Raw genomic sequence first — 23,039 nt, 5'->3', positions numbered from 1 at the left:
AGGTCTTGCTATATAGTTCAGGCTGGCCTTGAACTTACTTATGTAGCCCCACTGACCTCAAACTCTTCGCTATCCTCTTGTCTCTGTCTTCCAAGGGCTGGCACTGCAGGTGTGCACCACTACACATTGACGAAGCGTCTTTTTAAACTACATATGGTGCCATGGTTGGAGAGGCAGAAGTAGCAACTGATTCAAGGGAGATATTTTGTGGTTTTGCCTACATTTTACTTCTCTGATTTTCCAATCACACATAGCAGTAGTATTTAAAGGATGGTGTGGTTTATACATTTTGTGAGTACATACTGTCCCTTTGATAGTCTGGTTGTTGCTAGGTCATTGCAATTTAGTGTGATTAAATTTTCTTTGTTTTAGCAGCACCAATAGTTAAATGACTTTTACATTTTCATCTTTCATCATTAAGTATCCATTCTAGTAACAGGATGCAATGATCCTGCATACAGCACAAAACGAAGTCTTTTCCCAGAATCTAGCTTGTGTCCTTCCTTCATGGGAAGGGAATTGCAATTTTATTTTGAAGAGAATTTCAGTTTTTGAGATCTCAGATTTTAGAATTTCAATATTTGAGATAATTGATCGTTCAGGAATGTGATTTGGTGGATTTGTCTTTAGTGAATTTAAATGTTAAGTATTTTGATCTTTTGAGATTTCAGCCTGTGTTTTATGGGACTGTTTCCTGGGATTCTGAGCCAGCTTTGGATGGGAAAGTTGTAGAGGGAGTGGCCCTAAAGAACACGGTGGTATGGTATATCCTGGACCTCAGGCCCAGCTAACTATGCTCAGCAAAATATTTGTCAATTTGTTGGAGTGCAATGTTCAAAGTAGTTGCTACCTTCTATGTATCTTGAGAGTGTCTGTTATGATTTTGCCTATTTTCATTTCTAATTGCATCAATACGAATCTTTTCTCCCTTTCTCTTGGTAAGTCTCGCTAAAGGCTTTCCTAGTTTGTTTATTCTTTCAAAAAACAAACTTTTTGATTCTCATCAGCACCAGTGACAAAACTGCTACTTTTCACCTACCATATCTATGCTCCTTTCTTCTCTGTTGCAAAAGTCCAGTTTGTTTATGCCTTTAGGGTGGTGATTTAGGAAGGTTTTTACTAAATTTCTTTTTTAAAAGTTGCTCTTGTAAAAACTATCTTTGCTAGCTGTGATTTCTGCAAACGTGGCAACCATCCCAAGATCGTTAAAAGAACCAGCCTAGCACCCTCCAAGCCTGACCTCCTTCAACAGAAAACAGCCCTTGTGTAACCTCAAGTCTCCCAGAGGATGCCAGGACATTCTATGTAGCTCCCCCTGCATCCCCAAGCCTATGACCCAAGCATTCTCTCACTTAGGCTGCATGAAGGGTCACACTTCCATCCTGAAACTCTCCTCCTGAGTAGTAGGGACTCTTCTTCAGTCTGGTAAGCTGGTTGTCACCTCCGTTCTGCTGAGCTGAGGAGGCCTCAGGAGTAGCCCCTGGTGTATGCTTGTGTGTTCAGTCCCCGGATTTCTCCCCGGGCCAGGGACAGGGCACAGACCCTGGATGCGATGGGGTGCGAGCGTCACCTGGTGAGTACTAAATAGCTAATTCTCAACCACAGTTATTTGGAAATAGTTTAAGTTCACCTTAATGTTCTAGTAAGAAAAAAAAAAAAAACTTCTGTGTTTAGTTCCTACCATGTACTAGGCTCCACACTGATTGTGTATTCATCATCTGATTTACTATTTTAGCAACTCTTCACAAAGGTGAAATTATCTCTGTTCCACAAAAGAATAAACTGAAGCTTAGAAAATATATATTTGGATGTAATTATGTCATTACATTTACAAAATAAGACTATAAATTTGATTTGAGCTTCAGCTCTTCCTATTTTCCCGTCTGTGTTGGCTCTACACAGAGCCTGTGAGATGCAGTATAACAGGAAAGTTGAGCACCAGATGCTAATTTCGCCCTAGTTTTACTGTCTTCAAGACTTCCATCTCCATTTTCCTGAAGGCTGGGCTGAGGGAGGGCAAACGAAGTAGATGGTGCAGAGACTACATGGTCCGTGTGCCGCCCTGGATCAGGGCTGAACTCTGTGCCAATGGCCCCGCGCGTGAAGCTGGCAAGCGTTGTTCTGATGAAGCCGCGGCATTCAGAGCTCAAGCGCGAGGTCCCGCGCTAGACTGTGACATGGAATGAACCTGGTAGAGGCGTGGTCTCACCACCATGCAGAACAGAGCATGCGCGTGGACTCCGGATGGAAGCAAGCAGGGCCAGGATGCATCATGCATCGTATCAGGAGAAAGCATCCCACCTTGCATGGGGCCGGGCCCTCCCGAGAGCATCAACTTCCCTGGTAGTGATGTGTGGCTTCCGCTCACTGACTGCACGGGTCACAGGATCAACAAGAAAGCCTGAGCTGATGACCAAGAGGACGTGGTGAGACTGCACCTGCTGGTCCACAGGAATATCAGAGCGAGATTCCTCAGGGTGCACAGGTCCTGTGGAGGGAGAAGGCGCTAGGGAATCAAATTGAATTTATTATTGTGAATGTCATCTGTGAGCGTGCACAGGCTGCAGAAGACCAAAGACACTGAATTATGATTTGAATTCCACCTGACTTATCTGTCACTCCACTCCACACTCTTCCTCACATTGTTATTCTTTCTTCTGTGCAACTTTAAAAAATTAAATTATAAATTCATCTGAGTTAGCAGTCATACATGCTGCTTCCTTTTCATCAGCAAAAATGTCTGGGTTCAGGAATGTTTATTCCGGTCACCTCAGTTTTGGTCAGAGCTCATCGATTTGCTCAACCAAGTTAAATCACATGGCTGAAGTTAGATGACACACCTAAAATGGACTCCCACTCCCTCAGTTAAGACTCTTTCCTCTCAAATTTGTTGGTTCATCGGTTGTCATCCTACTGAAATGCACCAAAAGTAGCCACAGAGCAGCTATGTTAATTAAAAAGGAAAAGTAAGTAGCATTTGATAAGCATCTGCCTAGACCTGATCTAAATAATCTGTATACTGAATGTCAACATAGAGGTAAAGGGGGACGGGGTGAGCAAGTACTAATAAAAATAAAAATTAAAACAATACGCTCTCGCTTTCAAATATTGCATAGTATTAATGACAAACTACAAGCACTGTGGAGTCATTATCATAGCTAGGTAAACAAAGGCACGAAGCAGCTCTGAGGTGGAAAGCCAGTCTACAAAGCTAGGTCTGCCTGCGTCGGATTCCTTGCTTGAAATGTCACAAAACTCATTCTAATCTTTGAATAAGCAGGACGTTCATCGACATCAGATTTTCTTGTGTCCAAATTTCAGAGATTTGTAGATATCATCAAAGAAGTTCAAGTGGCAAAACTCAAACATCTTTGTGATGTGCATATTTCCCAGAGCAACCCCAGTGGCCAGATGTGACTGGAGATTTTGTCACAAGATTGGGATGAGCCCAGAAAAGATAGGGTGAAGACCTCTTTTAAATTTCTTTCACATGTGTGCTTGCTCCATGAGCCAGGGAGCAGCTTTGATCCTACAGTCAGATAAGCCCGGAAGTGTTTTGGAATCCTTCTAAATATCAGTGCCACACAAAGGGCAGAACATGAGGGCAGCTGATTGTTCTGATTCATGAGAAAAGACCAGGGTAGGCTTTAGGCAAGGAGAGTTCTTCAGCTTGCAATTTGAACAGCTCAGGAAATAACTAATGATTAACAAAGTAAGCAAACTTGTTTGCTGAGTAAACTTTGGTAAATTTGAGGCTAACTCCAGAAATTCTGAACCCTTGGACTCTGCTGTGTAGTTTCCATAACAACTAATCACCGACAATGAGGCAGATAGACATGACTCACACAAAATGTTTCGGTCCAGTTCTCAGAGCCAAATTTGGTCACCGGGAGACCTTTAAAGCATGGAGTCATTTCTGGCTTAGTAATTGGGCTCAAAGGGCGAAGTGTTCCGCAGGAAGAGGGTTCTCCGAAGGAGCCACGCAAGACACACAACCAGTCCTTTGCAAGGAGCAAGGGCTACTTACCCCACGGCCTCCTGTCCACGGGGGAGCCCTCCAGAGCACGCCAGCACACTGCATGCCACTGCTTTGCCTGTGGATGTGGTAGCTGATGGCTGCAGTCCACAGGGCATGGGAGGCCAGTAGGATCCGTGTTTGTAGGCTGAGGTCAGTGCCGCTGATCAGGCTGGGTTCTTGGACAGTGGGTCAGGGGTAGGGTCAGGAAGGAATCCAAGATCCCTTCCATCTCTTGGCATCCCTCAGGGAATATCAGAGGCTCAGAAATAAACCCGCAAACCCACTTCCTACCACCCTCACCCTGCCACTATTACAGGTTGTTTCCTACACTGCCTTGTGGTGACCTGCCTTTTTGCTCTGTATCCCAAGGACTTTGCATATGGCATGTTTTGTGGGTACACTTTGCCATTTTGCTCTTCTCGCCACCCCATTGTAACTCTTCTCCTTATCACATCACTCTTTTAATCTGATTGGCACCGCTGTTCAGTGTTTCCACTGTCACCTTCTTATGGTTGGGATTTGAAACAGCCTTTTCCTGAAACCTCCTGTGCTAGAGGCCTAGCTGCCAGCACTGGGCTTTTGAGGGGGGCAACTGGATTCATCAGATGAATCAATCCATTGACCAGACCATAATTTTAGAGCATTACTGGAAGATGATGAAATAAGAGGTGGGGTTTGATCCAAGAAAGTGGGCTGGGGCTTGACCATGGGGACTGCGTTTCATCCTCCATCCCCTTCTCTCGGGGTCTTTATCCTTCTCTGCCTTCTGGCTGCCATGAGGTGAGCAGCTTGGAGCTGTCGCACTTTTGTCCATGGTGCTCTCTCACCAAGGCCCAGAAAAAGCAGTACCGACGGCCACGCACTGAAATATCTAAGCCTGAGACCCAAACAAGCCTTTCCTCATGTACGCTGCTTTCCTCGCATGTCTTGTCATAGCAGTGGGATCATTACACCCCTTTTTCTAGCTACTATGCACACGGAAACCAGGGTGAGCTTTTAAAGATGCAGATTCCAGGTGTAGCCATAACATGAGCTAAGACAAATATGAACAAGTATCAAAAAGGGAGGGGAGCCAGAGCAGGAGGAAGGAGGAGGAGAGGAGAGGAAAGGAAGGGGAAAAACTCAAGCATAACCCTGTGGGTTGCAAACATATAGTAATAAAATAAAATTAAAATAATAAAGACACAGATTCATTTTGCTCTTCATCTCTTTGAAAGGCTTCACCCACCGTGCCCCTCCTAAGAGCAGGGTCTGGGCTGTGGGAGCTGCCCCCAGGCACTGGGCTCATCTTCCCTGACGGAGTGCCAAGCTCCTGCTCTCTGCTTCTGCCCTTTCTGCCCCTTCTTCTCATTCTCTGCCTTTCTGACTTTTTCTCGGTGAGGACACATGTAAATCAGATCTTCCTCAATACTCCCTCACAACACTGTGTATTCAGATCCACGATTACATTCAACTGTCACAGCTTTAGTTTCACTTGAAACTAGTGTTTCCTCTGAAAGACACTGCTGTAAGGGTCAAAACTTCAGAAATCAATTCTACTTAGCTTGTCATTTTATACCCACAGCCTAGCAGAGAGCCCAGCAAACAGCAAGAACTATATATATTTAGTTAATTTGAATTTAGTTCATTTCACTTGAATCTAGTGGCGAGCGTAGGATGGAGAGTGATGTCCAGTCCTAGGTACCCCCATGGGTTCAGAGACTGGTAAAGACTCCAAGCAAAAGATATCTCTTCTCTGGAAACTGTTGAACCAGAGTAAGTTGTTCAGGAAGGTCAGCAAGGCAAGCCCCTCATTATGGCCTGTGCAAAGGACAGGCACATACTTGTGCTGGAGTACCGTGATCCTGAATCATTTCCCACTGGCTCTGGCCACTCCTGGAGTGCAGTGCCAGTTTGAGTGACCTCAGAATTTACCAGGTTGGTTTGGTGTTTGGTCTGTCACTTCTGTGTTAGAGAGAAGACCAGAGCCAAGGTATTTCTCAGGAAGCCCTTGAATCTGGGATATGGAGATTAACAAGAACAGTGTTACCAAAGACAGACTCCAAAAAATATCCTGCACGTTGACAAACTGCCATCCTGGCCCCCAGAGAAACTGTGAAATCCAAAACATAAATTTAGTTAGAAGGAATTGAAATCATAATGACAGATGACAACTCGAGTCCAGTTGGAATCTGAAATGTTAATTGTTTCTGGCCCAACATCTTCAACTTTCAGTAAAAATGAAGGGGCTCTGTGCCAGAGGAATGGCAATTACTGGGCAAGTTCCTGATATGTTCATTTACTGAAGAATGAGCCTCTGAAATAGCCTGTTAATTCTCTGTGTTATTCCACATAAGGGGGATGTAGCTGAGAGATGAGATGATCCCAGTTGCCACAGAGCTCCCTTGAGGACAGAGCATGGTTGAGGATTCAGGCCTGTCTCCCCAAGGCCCAGCTCCATTCTGGGTCTTTGTGCCAGGAGAATCCCAGAAAACTCCAGGATCCTATTGCTCCAAAAGAAACACTCTTTGTCTGCATATCTGTCATCATTAAAATTTAGAGAAATAATACTGGGATCTTGCCTTTCCTAAAAGACTAAGCCAGACTATTTGGAGTAAACCTTGCTGCTCTCTTTATTGGGTAACGTGTTTAGTTTAACTCCCATGAACTGGCATTTTTGTAGCTCAAAACCAGCAGAATGTTGGCAATTTTAAATTGCATTTGTCTTGTAATTGTCTTTTTCTCCTCGCCCCAATATCTCTATTTTTAGCAGTTGGCATACCATCAAGTACATAGCAGAAGCCCAGTAAATGTTTATTGAATAAATGAACAAATTAAAATTCTATTGCCTAAAATGCAGGCAATCCTAGTGTGGCATGTTTTGCACAGAGTCATTACATTTTAACCGAGTAGTGTTAGTTTTCTTAAAAAAGCTTCTTTAGAAGTAAGTGTGGGCTTTTAAGCCAAGAAGGCAATCAGAGTTTCACCTCCAGTTCTGACTATGCAAAACCTGAACAAGTCACTAATCCTTGCACCATAAGGTCCAGCACAAGTGGAAATGGTGAAAGGATTACTCTGTGAGCCTGCAGAGTGGAGATCGTCTTTATACTGGATGAACTTAATGGTAGGTACAGTGCTTAGCAGACTATTCCCAGTGCTTAACACTGCTATTAAGTTACCGCTTAAAAATACTCAAGTTACGCCATAATTCTTGATAGGGAAAAGATGAGCTTGTAAAAGGTTTTTTACTGATCATGGGAGTCACCTATGCCGTAATGACTGTGACGCTGACTCAGCAACAGAAAAGTATGGATTGTTCTGAAAAACATCATTCAATAAAAGAAACAGAACCAAGCGACACTTCTGTGCTGTTAACTATATGGAAGTCCTAATGCACTAATATAGTATTGCAATGTCAACTGACCGAAGAAGATAAACATTCTAGCAAGTTTTCCTCTGTAAAAGGAGCGTCTTTGTAACCAGAAGTTCTGTTTGAAGACTGTGAAGTGCTAAACTTCCTGTGTTTTAAAGGCACTATCCCTGGCCCACCCTACAAAGATGATAATGGTCAGGAAGCAGAGCTATTTTCGTACCAAATAAGGCTGCAAACCTCCCTCATCAGCAGAAACAGGGAACGGCAAGGCAAAGGCTTGTATGTTTGCAATTAAGAAGGCCCCTTTTGATATTTAATAACAACCAAATAAAATCTTTGTTGATCTAAAACAATGTGGTATGTGAGGGAAAAGGACAAGTCACACGGAAAAATATCTTAGATTTTGTTTTGTTTCTAAATATGAAAATGCTCTTAAAATGAAAAAAAAAAAAGAATGCTTTCATTATAGGGCAAGGAATTTCAGATGTTTTTGGTCCTACTTTTCTTGTGTGGAAATACCCAGGTCATCGTTCATTGGTTTGCATGTTTTTGTCTTATTGCAGCAAAATGCAGATTTTTTTTTTTTTTTTTTTTTTTTTTTTTTTTTTTTTTTGGTGGTGGTGATGGTTTGTTTTCTGGTGCTGGGACTCAAATCCAGGGCCTTGTGCATGTTTGGCAACTGTTCTGCCACTGAGCTGCATTTTAACATGATTTTAACGACTCCATTTCTGAGGGATTCTTTTATTCACAGAATCAAAATTTCAGTATGTTCTTCATTTGTTTTACTTTCAAATGATATTTATTGATCACATGCTAAGTGCAACACACAGGCTTATGCTCTGGAGGTTCAGTGATCAACAAGTAAAAAAGTGTTCTCATCAAACTTACAAGCAAGCATAGGTGATTTCTGCCACCACAACAACTATAATCTGTAATTTATTTTAATTTGTAGTGACACAGTGATATAGTTTTCAGTGTATTCTGATTTGGTCAGCCTGCATCAAATGGGGCTAATATATCTATATACACACACTCACATACACAAGTGTACAAGCACAAAATGCACACATATTTCACCCATATGCAATAATAGTTAAGTTCAGTTCAAATTCAATCAAGCAAATATTTATTACAGCTCCACTCAGTGACAGATGCCACTCGGGGCAGACATGAAATGCACCAAGCCCCTTTGGCAATGAACCTATGATTGGCTGAAAGGGAAGATTGGGAAAGAAGTCTTGCTTGGCAGGCAGAGACCAGAAGCACTGAGAACAGTCAGTCCTAGCTTGACGGGCAGCCTAAAGGGGAGACACCACTCCTTTCCTAAATCATAGAGGGCTTGAATATGGCTGGAGGTATTTCAGGGAAGTCGCAGCAATCTTGCAACTCGAAATTTGGCTTGTGGCTGAGGTAGCAGGGCTGGCATCTCCCGGGACCTCCTGAAGCAGACCCAGAGATCCTGCAGTGTTTTATCTGCATGTTAAAGATGACCGGGCAACTACAACTCTCTGTGAGAACACAAGGTGAGAGGATTGGCTTGGAAAGTACAGTCTGGGTTCATGTGGCTGGAGCCCAGGCCTTTGGAACAAGATGTAAGGAGCTGACGCCAGGAAAAGCAATGTATGCAGAGGTGTGCTGGGGTGAGAGAAGTGCCCCTCCCTCAAATCACGGCCTGATCCGCTGTGTAGCAATGAACTGCTCTGGGCAGCATGAATGCACCTTTTTCTGAGCTACTGCGTAGCTTTGTTTCACCATACTTGCTCTCCTGTGCTACAATGACCTGCTAACCTGTCGGTCTTCATCCCGCCGTTGCTTATCCCACAGTCCATACCTTAAAACAGACTCTGCATCCCCTGACCTGAACTATCTTGTGACCATGCAATCTTTCCAAGACGTAAGGGAGCCTGTCCCTGAGGAACTCATAATTTGCTGCTGTAAGTTAGATGAAGCTGACAATCACTTATCACTAACAGTTGCATGCCAGTCATTTCTGACCTTCCCTCTCTGCTTGAGAACTTTCCCCAACCCTGCCTTTTCAGCCTCCCTGTCTCTCAGGCTTCCTCGTTAGCATTCTGAGCAGGGCAAGTGCAAGGTGATTGACAACATCATCAGCAAGAAATTCTGCACCGTGAGAATCCTCTCCACAGGAAATAAGATTCCTGCTTTCACTGACACGTAAAAACTTGCAAGCAATTGATGGCAGAGCATCCCAGCATTCTCAGAGGCAGAGACAATGCCAACGGTGCTTCTCATGCACTGTAGGCACAAGAAAGGATCCCAAGAAATGAGTTCTGCCACGGGATAGAGGAGAAGCGACATTTACACAAGTGACGGAATGGTGAGGGGTGAGGCACCAAAAGTGGCTAGTGGTCAGGGTCCTGGAGAAATACTTTTGATCCATGGACCCCATATTAAAAGAACAAAGCTCTGAAGTGTAGAAAGACCAGATCTCAAAGGGCCTCTGATGCTGGGTTAAAGAATGTGGGTTTAATTGTGTAGTCAGTGGGTAAACTTTGTCGATGTCTTGAGTAATGAAATTATATGTATAAAATGGCATTTTAAAAAGCTAAATCTAGCTGCTAAGTAAAAGACGCCTTCAGGAGCAAGAACAGAAGGCTGTGAATCGAGAAACGGCTGCAGAACTCTCCGACAAGGTGACAGAGTTCCAGGTGGGGTGTGACTGCAGCATGGGGAAACATGATCAGTTTGATACATAAATGCAGAGGACTGGGCTAACGCACCTCCAGTTCTGCTGATTCTCCTGCCTCCTAACCACGCTCTACCTCCTCTCTGACTTCAGTGTTGCTGAGTATGGCAACCACCTGTCACAAGCACACTATAGGCTCTTGCCGCCTTCTGGTTCTCTCCACAAATGCTGCGGGGGGAATCTTTAAAAGCACAAATCAGAGCATTGCCATCCTCCAGCTCCAAAGCTCCAAGGGCACTGGCACTGCAGTGTGACCCAGCACCAACTCTGCAGAGGCATAAAGGTTCCCGCCCGCCTTGGTCTCCAGTGCCAGCACGGGCCTCTATTTTCCTTGTTGTTAGATTTGGCCACATTATCCAGCTCTCATTTTCCTGGCCACGCTGCACTCTTGCCAATGCAGAATTGTATTATAAACGAGTACCACCTTCTTCAAAGCGCTTCTTCCTCCCAGGTAACTTCTTACCCTGTTCACTGCAGCAAGGGAGTATCTCAGGACAGTTCCAGAGTGTAAATTCAGCTTTGGAGATCCCTCAAAACACTTAGGAAACTGGAGAATGGATCACGTTTAAAATTTGCTACCACAACCCATATCACATTTTTAGCATCTTTGTTTTTTATCAAATCACAGTTTTGTTTATCATATTAACCATGTTTACTCATAGAATTTGGAAACATAAAATATATTCAGATTGCTGGGTGACCATTACCCAACTGCAAAAACTCTTCTCTTTCCAAACCAAGGCTCTGCACCTGTGAAACACCACTTCTCTTTCCCCTCCACCAGTCCTAATCTCTATACAGATTACAGCTCTGGCTTGGCACCCTGTAGAGTTGACTGGGACGCTGTGTGTCCTTTTGGGACTGATTGATGGTCTTCAAGCGTCACACAGACATGGCAAAGGTCAGAATTCCTTCCCTTTCCTGGGTTGAATCCTATTCCAATGTGCATATCAAGAATATGTTTTAATACATTCATTCACTGAAAAGCATTCGGATTGTTCCCACTTTAGGCTAAGGCAAACAATGCTACTATGATCACGAGTATACAAATAATTGTTCAAGTCTCTGATTTCTAGTCCTTAGTGGACAGAACCAACAGGGGGATTACTGGGTCCTTTGTCAGTTCTGTGTTGAATCTTTTGAGTAACTACCACTTTGGTCCCTACACTGTCTCTTCATTTGATATTCCAACCAGTAGTCTACAAGGGTCTCCATCTCCCGACGTACTCTTACAATTGGCTCCTGAGTTACTAGTGTTATTCTATTTTTTTAAAGTAGTTATCCTAATGGCAATGAAATGCATACCAAATTTTAAAACAATTACCAATTTAGGAATAAGAAAGGCTGTAAGTTCATTTAGTTCTTATCTCTTATGTTACAGAGGAAGTTGAATCTAGTAAATTCAGTGGTTTATTCCATGTCACATATCTGAACAGGCCAAAAGCCAGGTGTCCACAGCTCCAGTGTTTCTTGGAATCTCAGATACTGATACAGAAATACACAGTAAGAACTTCTAAAGCAAGGTGTACAGAAGAACTAAAATCAACTCATACATACATTATTAAGACTCAGTTTCTATTCTGTCTTCCTTTTTAGGAAGTCAAGCTGCATCAAAACAACTGGTGGATCTCCCAGAGCCGAGGTCCTTACCAGCGAAGTGGAGATACTATTATTTGTCTTTCAGAAACTTTGAAAACATTAAGTGAAATTATCTTTTTGCAGTCCTGACACTATTGACTGAAAAGATTAACCTCTCCCACCAACATCCAGCCTAACACTGGGCGCCTAGGAGAAACTCCCCTAAAAGCTCTACTACTAACCTGATTTCACTTGCTTTCAGACCAGGGTGTAAAACTGCTGCAGGTCCCAGATGTTTTAGTGGCATTTTCGAGCCAAGGAGGGTGGGTTCTAACAAAAGGTCAAAGGAACGGCAGAAGCAGATGGCCTTCCTGAGATGTGGGCCGCGGGGAATCTGTGTGCGTTTTGGACGCGAGGTCTCCACCCTCTCCCTGACCAGAGCCTCAAGGGCGGGTCCTGACCTGGTGCCTGTCCCTTCCTGAGCACTGCTCACTGCAGACTCCCTGTCCGACAACGGGAAAATGTGCTGTGATCATCACATGGAGGACGGCCTCTGCTCCGCAGTGGAGCCTATTGTCAAGGCTCTCTGGGTAACAAAAAGAGGAAAAGGCCTATCAAAGCATTTCCTCCCTGCAGGAGCCCTGGGCTTCCATTAATTCTTCTCCCTGAGTCAGCCTGTCTCCCTCAGGCCAGGGTCCCTCAGTGTCCACTCCTCCAGAGAACAGAACAGGCAGTTATTTTTAAAGCCTGTCTACAGGGTGAGGTTAATCAGAGGAGCATTTTCAGATATGCATTTCAGCCTATGCATCTCAGCGCCAGTGGCACGAGAAGACTTGGCTCTGTCTTTGGTACGTGACACTGAGAATGAAGTCTCAAGGAATCCCAGAAAAACAATCACGAATATTTTTTGATTATTACATTTTTAATTCTCATACTTTATGGAAGAAAGTAGCTAGCATATCTGCAAAAGTGACTGAATTTTGTAGATGGACTTAGCTAAACATAAAACATTCTAAAAAAAAAAAAAAAAGATTGAGTTTGATGAACTAATCTAGGTTTGGTCCCAGGAATAATGGCCTGGAGTGAGAGTCCTCTCGGAATAAGGTAACTTGGCACACTGATTCCTAAGAAGGTCGCTACTGCAGAGCAGGTGGACCTTCACATTATGTCTCTACATGGGGTGGAGAAAAAGGTGGGATTTGACAAATGATTCTCTAGCACAGGGATTAAGAGCACAGGGGATGGATTGCATAAAATAGCAGAAACCTGTCAAGATGCCCTGGCCAAGAGCTTGTCAATCACAAAACACAGGAGTTCCTCTTACATCACTTAGCCTCTACCTGAACTTCCAGTGTCCATGGGTGACAGCAGAGCTCTTCCCAAGACAGGCAGATTAGCCCAGTCAGGACACACATACCACCCACAGAGTCCTGAGCTACACAGAGTGGTGGTCACTGTAGGTCACAGAGTATTGGGGTGGTTTGCTATGCGGCCCAGCTAAATGTTTTGGAATCGGCAGCTGAGGGAGGTCTGTGGTTCCTCCAGCTTTATCAAGACCAGGCTAAAGCCGTCCTCAGAACCCTGGATCTCTCTTTTTATTCACTTATATTTGGTACTTCTGTAAAGTCTTTGTACTACATGCCAGGTTAACATCTCTCAACCTGGTACCCGAAAGACTGAGTTTCTGGTTGTCCTTCATAAAAAGACAAAGTTTCTAGTGGAGTTACATCTAGATGTGCTGGGCTTGGCCAAGCACCCAGCAGGTCTCATTTGTCTAGAAGTTTTGCAAGTCTGTCTAATGGCAACATGCTTTTAACTATTTAAATTAAAATCAGTTTCTTGTATCAGTTTATACTAATAAATAAATAGCTACAAAGGAATAGGTATTGAGATAGGTATCCAATCTGTTCAGTGGGGAACAAAATTCAATTTATGCTGTCTTTCTAAAGCGGAATCCATAAGGCAGGCCAGATACTCACTAGAAAATCATTTGCTCTTTTTGATCCCACAAGCAAGGTGCATATACCAGTGTCCTCTTCTTCTAAATGTAGTAAGAAAATCAGAACATTAGCTCATACCTGTGCAATGTTTAAAGCTAAAAACCATTCAGATGGTTACTTTGTTCATAAAATATCTTACAGCTGCTTGGTTGATTTATTTTAGTCAATTGATTTCATTACATAATTATTCAGTGACACATTAATAGTGAGTATGATACACACTTAGCTTTTTTACTGATTAAGATTAGATAATACCCAGCAGCATCCAGCTCTAACCACAGAGTGAGGCTTTAGCCCAGTTTCCCACACTTCTCAAGCACAGATTATAGAACTCCCTAAGCCATTTTGTTTATTCTGAAGTCCTTGCCATAGCGGTGAGAGATATAAAGTTACTTCTGTGACCACCACTGCCATCTTTTGCTTTGTGGATCATGTGGCCCAACATGAAATGAAATGCCCACGTGGTGGCAGTGACCAGTAGAGTGGTGCTCAGAGTCTGGAAGGAGGATAGGAGTCCTCAGTCTTTGATTTCTAATTAAGGTGCAGGAACTAACCAGAACAGGGCGAGGTGCTATCAGCAAACTCGATTCCCGTGTGTTCAGAGAAGTCCTTCAGTCCACAGCACTTTTTGAGGCCATTCATGTAATGGAAAGCCAAGGAAGAGCTCAGTGGCAGAAATGAGCCCTGGCAGGACGCTGGCATCCACAAGGCTTCTTCCCCGTGACTGCGGAGGGAGCCCCGCTTTGAGATGCTGAAGAGACCAAAACCGAAGGGAAGCAAAACGTAGGCAGATTGAACCAAGTCAATACTTCAAACGAATGCCTTGTGCTTAAGTGCTATGTATGAGTACCTTAAAAACCCTCGCAAACACTTATGAAGTGCCCATCCCACATTTAGCTCTGGGTTAGAAGCTTTGTAATGCCGAACTAGGAACAAAGAATACCTCTGAGCCTTTTCACACATACTATTTTATGTTATGCTGACATGGATGAGGAGAGATAGGCACAGAGGCTATGTGAGAATTGTGCTCCCAAGCAAAATTCATGTTTTTACCCCCAAGGATGTAACTGTATTTGGAGCCAGATTTTGAAAAAGAAGGATCATAAAGTTAAAATAAGATTGCCAAAGGGAACATTAATCAAATGTAACTGTTACACAAGGTGTGCTTAAAAAATAAGGTGTGCTTTTAACTAAAGAAAACTTACAGTGAAAGGCACATTACCATGGGTGCCCCTCAAAGCTGGGTAATTCCCCTCGCCTTGACATCCTTACTGATCATTCTAGTCACTTTCTGAAGCAGTGCTGGCAGTCACAAGGGTCTCTAGTTCACTGTCATAGCTGTCTCAGTGTGCTGGGTTGGAAGAGCCAGAGGCCACAGTACAGGTCCAGAGAGTAAGGTAGACGAGGGTACACTGTGGTGTTTTTACAAACATCCTTTCCTGCTGGTGGCCGTCAACAGTAGCATTCACCGTAATTTTCCTGCACTTGTAAAGTCATGAGAGAGGACGGCTAGAACTCCTTCCAGAAAGTGACGAGGAAGAGTGATGGGATGAATGTGCTTAAACCGAGGGGGATAACACTCATGGGTATTAATGTATCTTTTGCTGTAGTAGAAATGTAAAAATTCAAACATTTACTGTATTTTTTGAACACTTCGATTTAGAGAAACAGATTAAGTACAGACATGCACAGCGAAAAGAGTGTGTGAGGCACAAGGGAATCCTCTGTCTATGAGCCACAGAGAGAGGCCTCAGGAGGAGCCAACCATGATCTCAAACTCTTTACCTCCAGAACCAAGAGAAAAATCTGTAGTTTGAGCGATGAGGTCAGTGGTGTTTTGTTTTTGAATCCCTAAAAAATGAGTATAGTTAGTATTATTATCTCTATTTTGCGGATGAGTAAGAGAGCTTGAGATTAAATTATTCACTAAAGACTTGGGTGTTACCAGGCGGGATTTGAACTCAGGACTTCATAAACCCTGTATCCTGCTGCATTCATCTTTTTAACATGCATCGCTCTGTGTAGCTGTCTAACAGCCAAGACCAGGACTAAGAAAAATCAGAGCAGATGATTCCTTCAGGGCACCCCCACTCCTGCCACCTTGTTGTTCCTCCCTTACCCAGAGCAAATGTTTGCCGTCCTGGTTTCCATCTTCCTTTTCCGCTACTCCCACTTAGACTGAATCCATGTTACCTCAGTGGCAGATCATCGCCACTAGGAGGAAAGTGCTTTGTTTAGGGCTGATACACTTGAATAAGCAAGTCCTAGCAATGAATGCTAAATCTTCCTTTATAAAAGACTAAATCGCTTGGTCTAAGAAATGAATCTTTAGATTCAGGCAGTGGTACATACATTAAAGCAGAGACAAGCTTTTAAGCTTTTCATTCTTTTGGAAAATATTTTGTGATTGCTAAGATAAATGTGTTATGGAAATTTTGTTACTAGTGCAATCACTCTGGGTTGCTATGATGGGGTCAGAGCTCCTAGAACAAATAGAATTTAAAGCAAAGTAAAACTAATGGCATTATTTGGATTAGTGATGATAAGAATGATGTGTTCTATGATAAAGGACCAGTCACCTCTAGGTCAGCCATTTAATACAAATGGTGCTGAGTTTGATGCACAGCATCAATGTGTACAATGTGCACAGTTTGATGCGGATGAATTAGAATAAGTCAGGTCCTCACATTGAGCTCAGTTTGTGACTAATCCAGGTCAGTGGTTCCCAGCCTGACCGAGCAGCAGCCTCACCTGGGGAGAGCGTGCAGAAAGCAGATAGCGGGTGCTCAGCCCCAGAAACTTAGAATCCTTAAACCCAGAGGTCTGGATTTCAAAGTGCTCCTTGGGAGACTCTGATAAGTAGGAGCAGGAACAAGTGCATTGCCCCAGGCATCCCAAGTCTCCATGGAGGAAGATACTCCTCAAAAACAGCATTTCAGGTACTGTAGCTTCCAGAATTGTACAGCATCCTCAGGATTCTCTGAAACCTTTCTGCTGAGCAAATCTGGGCTTTCTTTATGAACAGACAGATTACAGGAGGCTAAAAAAAGGCAGTGGTCAAAAGAGGACTTTTCTCTTAAATCATATATATATCCAAATTGATTTCTATCAGGCAGAAACTGAAGGAAGACACATCCCAGTAGAGTACCAGGAACACTGATCTGCACAGGTTGCAGTTATTAAAATCAAAAGTAATTGTATATTTCTCAAAGTATGATCTTTTTGGTTAATTTTCAATGAATGACAGAATTACTATGTTAAGAAAAACACTAATGGCATGAAACCAAGTTCTTTTCTTGGTCTTACATCAGAAATTGCCAGTAATGGGAGACCCAGTGTTACGATAAAGTGTTTTGCTCGATCGGGTGTTCTCTACCAGTGACTGTAGAGCTTTATAAAAATAGACATGGGCTTGAGGCCCAAAGAGTCTGGAACTCAAAATGCGTATTTTTAAAACATCACAGATGACTACCTTTCTCACCACCAGAGGAGATCGCCACGGGGCCTCTGTGACTGATGGCTGTGGAAAATGCAAGTGGCCCTCACCGTGCAGACCAGGGATGCTGGCCAGAACACAGGTGTCTTCGGAAAGTGACTGCCCTCCCCTTGGCCGATGCCTCTGGCAGCCACTGCCAATGATCAAAAGCTTTGCCCTGCTCTTTGCTGCAGTGAACAGAAATTCCTGCGGTACGTGGAATGCCAAGTCATCACAGAGGTCCTCTCGTGAAAGGCTGGGTTATGGAAGTTATGGTTTCTGTTGGTACAGGCGAGGAGAACAAAAAGAGGTCATGATTGTCATCGAGTCGAATGTTTTTCTCTTACAGATGGAAACCAGAGATAAAATAGGAATTTGCCCAAGTCAGAGTCTGGAAAAACCCCAAAATCCCGGGTTCAGTCTGGTGGTGTCTGCTCTCCACGCTCCTTCTGGCCACCGAGGAGGAAGCAGAGAGTCGGGGAGGGCCAGGCTGTGCTCCCACAGGACGTGTGCCCACCACGTGCCTGTGACTGGGGCAGTGTGTGGCTGTGTGCGCATACATGTGAATGTATGATAGCATAGTGTGCCTGTATGGATGTGTCCGAGAGTATGTGTGTGTGATCACTTGTGCATGGGAGTGAGTATGTGTGTGTGTGTGTGTGTGTGTGTGTGGTGGTAGTAGTAGCAGTGATGGCTACAACAAAGTGTTCTGCCTACTCATTCCCTTTTTTATTTTGATTTTCATTTATGTATTTGAGATAAGGTCTCGATCTACAATTCAGGCTGGCCTTGAACTTACTATGGAGCCCATGCTGATCTCAAACTCTTGGCAATCTGGGATTATAGGTGTGTGCTACCATGCCCAGTGATTCCCGTTTCCTAAACCCCTATGAAACTTTATCAGAGTGGAATCTTCCAGATTCTGGAGGACAATTTTTGCTGACCCACCACCACCTTTAGTGTACACGCTGGAGTAGAGCACAGCAGCGTGCTCCTGTGATAATCATTAAAATATTAGCAGACTTTACTTGCAGAAGAGTTTTCCAAGTGAGGAAAAAGTTTAGTAGCTCTTTGATTCATAAACTCTTTAAATTCTAGGACTCATCATAAAGCTTAGGCATAGTCACAATTTCTTAAACATTTGACATTGAATCTGTTAGTTTGCTGTTTCTCCAGTCTGACCCAGCCTTCATAATCTTTTCCGTCTCATCTCTAGCTGCCACAAAGCTGTGCACTGTGACTGAATTGCAAAGGCCCAGTACACTAGGTTCTGGAAGGAACATATAGAGTCTGACCATGAGTTCAGTCTGGATGTGGCAATGTCTTTCCAAATATTAATCACGTCCTTTCCTAGGCGAGGCAGTAAATGCTGCTCCTCTCGCTGAAGTTCCTAATGTTCCCTTCAGGACAAACTCACTACCCAGCCCCATCATTTAAGACCTAGTTATCTAATTATCCCTCAGAATCCCTTGGCCCCCCAGTCATAATGAACTGAAGATTCTTAAACTCATCCACTCCTTCCTGCCTCTTCTTCCCCTAGCAAAGGCCATATCTATGTGGCCAGCTCTTACATCGAAACGGAGAGAATTTTTTGTGGAATCTTCCAGAATCTCCCAAGGTTGGGCAAAACTTCATGCATTCTCCTGCTGATCCCCAAGCACACACACAGCTGCACACTCACTCACACACACACAGACACAGGTACTCAGACACACAGCGACAGATGCACTTGGACACACACTCACATGTGAACAAGTACACATCACACAGCTACATGGCCACATGCATAGATGCATAGACATTCACACAAAAACACAGATCCACACTCATAGACATGCACATACAGACACAGAACCACACAGACATGCAGACTGAGTGTGCCCCTCACACAGACATATAGGCACACGCACAGACACACTCAGACGTGGACATACACCATAATACCCATGGTTTCTCTCCCATTCTCTCCTAGCACCCTATTTCAATTCCTATTGCACTGTATCTTGTAAGGGCACTTTCCAGTACCTGTGCAAAGGAGAGCCAGGATCTCCTCTGCCACCCTGACTCACACTCTGAGGTCGTTGGCAGACTTGTGTGCATGGATGGAGTTAAAGCACAAATGTGGCTTGCACCCTGCACTTCCTCGTGCCTGAGCACAGAGGTGACGAACACCGCACCACTCCAGGGAACCAAAGGGTTCCCCCCAAGGGCAGTCTCAAAGGCTGAGGTACCCTGAAAGGGCATAGTGCTCCATCCCACAGCTCAATCATGTTTGTTAGCAGGTAAGACTCTCCAGGAAAGTATCGGTGGCATCCTCTGATTACCCTCTGACTATGGGCAAAGAAGAGTGGGACGCCTCTCCCGGGCTTTGCTCTCAGTAAATCACATCTGACAGGCTCAGCTTCTTTCCTGGGGTCACTGATGAGCTGTGTGAGTGGAAAGTGGGGAGCAAACCCGTGCCTTCTCCCGTGCCAGCGGGCAGTCCAGACTCAGTGCCTAGGCCACAGGCTGCTGGGGAGTACTTGAGCATGGCCTTTGGCTGGAGCAAACACAGGCTTACTGTAGGTGCAGTCTGGAAAGGTTGCAGCTGAGAAACGCTTGATACAACTAATATTATCAAAGGCAGATACCTTCCCCCTGCAGCATGTAAACATACATGTGTTTCAGTGCACATGTTTACACATGCGTGCTCTTATGCTCTGTGTCTCAGCACTCGCATGATTTAACACACATGGATTTAGAAAATTGGCCAATAGTAAATGCTCTGTGAAATTTAATTAATATTGTTAGGGTTCTAACAGGACAAATGTTTCTCGTGAGATGTTTAGCCCTACTGTTCTTACCTTGTCTGTTAACTGAGACATCTTGAGATCTGTCTGACCACCCCCCTGCTGTTGATGGAAGGGAACAGAACTGGTCCTCTCTGTTTTAATGCTGCTTGTTTTCACCTGCACTAAATAATACATGTATAATGAAGCTGACGCCACAGCTGTTCTCTCACAGTGATGCCACCCTTTGCTAGTCACCAGGGTGAAAAAACATGTCTGTAGCAATCCACTTGAAGACTGTGCATCCTCTGCACTGCTGTGGATCATAGCCGTCCGCCTTTCTAACTTGTTTCCCGTGCTTTGCTCTTCCAATATTGGAAATATTGGAAGACAACAATTGTGATCCATGCTGATGGGAAAAGAGAATCAGCTATGCATTGCCCGGCACTGAAACCACAGTGGCACCAGGAGTAGTTACAAAGGTGAGTAACAAATGTAACCTCTGGACTGTGTTCACAGGAGGAAATGCCTGGAGCTTCTCATTGATGTGGCATGCGGGGGTGAGAGGCTCTTTCCTGCCATATGTGTGCATACGCACACGTGAGCATACACACACACATTTTGCTTATCAATGCATGATTGTCAAGGATGTATTCTTGGAAAGAATATCTTTACTGTAGTGATTTTTAAACATTTTTCAGTAAATGAGGTAAAAGTTGAATATAGGTGTTATAAATTCATTTTCTTTTTTAAAAAAATTATGCTTAAAATCCTGACTTATAATCCTCCCACGAGATTTTAAATAGTTTACTTGTTTGGATTTATTGCCTTTGGTATTTAAAAAAAACTTTGCAATTATTTCTGAAAAGTTTAATTGCTAGGGAATTACTATTTCTTTGTCGGTAAAGCACAGGGACATTGATGTGTGTCTTTTTAATTTTTATAATTTTATGAGAAAATAAACAAAGAAAGGGTTCATTTTACCCATACTAGTTTACACTAAATAAACAATGATAACCTACAAAATCTTAATAATAATTTAGACTTTGTTCCTAAGATATACTGCTTAAGGAAAAATAAATGCATGCATGTATATAACTGCTATAGCCACAGAGGAAAGATTTCCAAAATGTAAAGAGAAAGCCTTTTAAAGTTCACCATTCATGCCTACATAAACAACGATGAGGATGAGTGATTTTATGAATTCATATATCTATTTCTTATGTTTTAAAGTGGAGAGAAAAATTTTCCAAGATATTTGGCATGAGAATTTATTTTGAAAAAGTTTGGTAATTAATATAAAAGCTACTTCAAAGTTGGCTTTTATTTTTAGAGTCAGCTCTTCAGAAAAGTGTATTGCACTCAAAATTTATCATCTTATGTTTTTCTTTGACATAAAGCATTGCAGACCAAAACCAGCTAAGTTTATAATAATTTATTATAGAGTTGCATACCACTTGTCATGTATAATAAATTATAGAAACCACAGCATCTTTATAAACTATACCATGTTAACTTCCTAATGCTTATTACAGTAATGTGAGACATGTAATTAGATGATACCTTAGCATTAGCGGAAGATAAAAAAGTATAAACTTTTCACAGTACTTCAGATTGAAAAAGAAGCCCATTATCTTAGGTTTGTGCAACCTGCTTAAAATGTATAAAAATAACTTTATAGCCAGCCAGGAGGTGGCGTTAGGTTTACTGAGCCACAAAAGACACCACATTCCTTCTGTTTGCACTGATCACTTCTGTGCAGCACTTCTTTAGGCGCTGTGATAGATGCAAATAAATAACCCATAACTGATCTCTCAAAATCGATACCAACAGATAACACTGAGGTTCGGCCACGTCTACATTCAGATAAAAAATTCAGTAAACAATTTATGCTTAATATTCTCATTCCCTTCTTCCTTTCCCTCTGCCTTCCTGGTTCGGTTTTTAAAACAAAACAAAACAACAACAAACAAAAACAAAGAGAATGGAGGAGGAAGAGAAGGAAAAGGAGAAAAAGAAGAAGAAAAATAGTCCTTTTGAGCCTGAGCCCCAGGGCCTGAGCACGACCCCACAGATGTGTCCTCCAGCATCCAGGGTCTCAGATCTCCCAGCCAGGGCCAGCCTCCTCCACCAGCACCAGTCTTGGCCAACAGGGAGAGTTCTCAGATCCCTCCTAAGGCATTTTGTCGCCACTGACAGCACGGGCTGAAGGTGGCTGGTCAGTTCTGTCCCTTTGCACTCGGAGCTCTGACAGGACAGACGCATACAGCCAGCCACAGCACGCTGCCCGCTGGGCATCTCAGTCTTACTGAGTCCTTTGGTGGGTGCTCATTCTTGGATGCGGTCCTCGCCATCCTGTATCCTCAGTGAACTTTGATGGAGTATTTCCTTAGCTTCAGGAACTGGAGAAGTTTGTCCTTCGTCCTCTTCTTCAGGGCCATCAGGGCCCGGGTTTTTTCCTCCAAATCTTGATCTATGGCGAAGATGATCTTGGCTCTCTCCTCTGCTTTCTTGTCTCCAGAGTTTCTGAAGAGCCTCTGTAGTGACTCCTGGTCTATGTTCTCAAAGATGTTGCCCACAGCTTTCTTGCGGGAGGCCGTGTCAAAGTGGTAGCCGCGGATGGACGGGCTGACTCGCAGCGACATGGACATGATGGCTTGCTGGCTCCCTTTCTCTCTCATCAACGTGGGGATCCCCTGGAATTCAGCTCCCAGCTCTCCAGAAAGTCTGTGGCAAAATCATTCCAGCACTGCTATTTAAAGTGTGAACAAAAGCTCCCGGATCAGATTACACTGGTGACATCAGAGTGATCTCAAGGAAGGACAGCCACTAACAGCTTTAACAGTTGAGATGCCAGTGTGCTGCTCTCCGGGGGTAAAGTGCTGCCAGGACTTGTGCTTGGAGATCACAGCCAGGGCTGTCGGAATTTTCACATCCTGGGCAGCAGGAGATGATGCAGACTTGGGCCCCTTTAAAAAGAGTGAAAACTGAGAGAATACAAAGATAAAACAGCAACAGGTAACTGATTCTTTCACAGTCTTTCCAAATAACAATGGAACGAGATCTACCAGCCTCAGGCAAGTTTGAATTACCTAAGAAGCTGTAAACATGCAGCCCACACGTTTGCAGCTCAGCCTGTGG

The 23,039-nt window shown here is 43.6% G+C and overlaps 1 protein-coding gene and 1 long non-coding RNA gene across 2 annotated transcripts; both read right to left on the bottom strand.

Moving 5' to 3' along the window:
* Positions 1-1,608: 1,608 nt before the first annotated feature.
* LOC134473907 (uncharacterized) lies at positions 1,609-12,110 on the bottom strand. The gene is made up of 2 exons (XR_010044389.1): positions 4,028-12,110; positions 1,609-2,488 (listed from the first exon to the last, which is right to left on the bottom strand). It is a non-coding gene; the product is annotated as an uncharacterized LOC134473907 (long non-coding RNA).
* Positions 12,111-21,318: 9,208 nt separating this feature from the next.
* Positions 21,319-22,647, bottom strand: Tcim (transcriptional and immune response regulator). Its single transcript, XM_005001295.4, has one exon. The coding sequence runs from the start codon at positions 22,577-22,579 to the stop codon at positions 22,262-22,264; it is 318 nt and encodes a 105-aa protein (XP_005001352.1). The 5' UTR covers positions 22,580-22,647; the 3' UTR covers positions 21,319-22,261.
* Between the last annotated feature and the right edge of the window lie 392 nt (positions 22,648-23,039).

The sequence above is a fragment of the Cavia porcellus genome, unplaced genomic scaffold (assembly GCF_034190915.1).
Source record: "Cavia porcellus strain 051 isolate PalLab524CR breed Dunkin Hartley unplaced genomic scaffold, mCavPor4.1 scaffold_29, whole genome shotgun sequence".
Taxonomy (NCBI): Eukaryota; Metazoa; Chordata; class Mammalia; order Rodentia; family Caviidae; genus Cavia; species Cavia porcellus.
The sequence above is the reverse complement of the archived record's forward strand: the minus strand, read 5'-3'. Positions and strand labels throughout refer to the sequence as shown.

Excerpts from the sequence above, each read along its gene's own strand:
- Tcim (XM_005001295.4), bottom strand. The coding sequence starts at position 22,579 with ATGAGAGAGAAAGGGAGCCAGCAAGCCATCATGTCCATGTCGCTGCGA.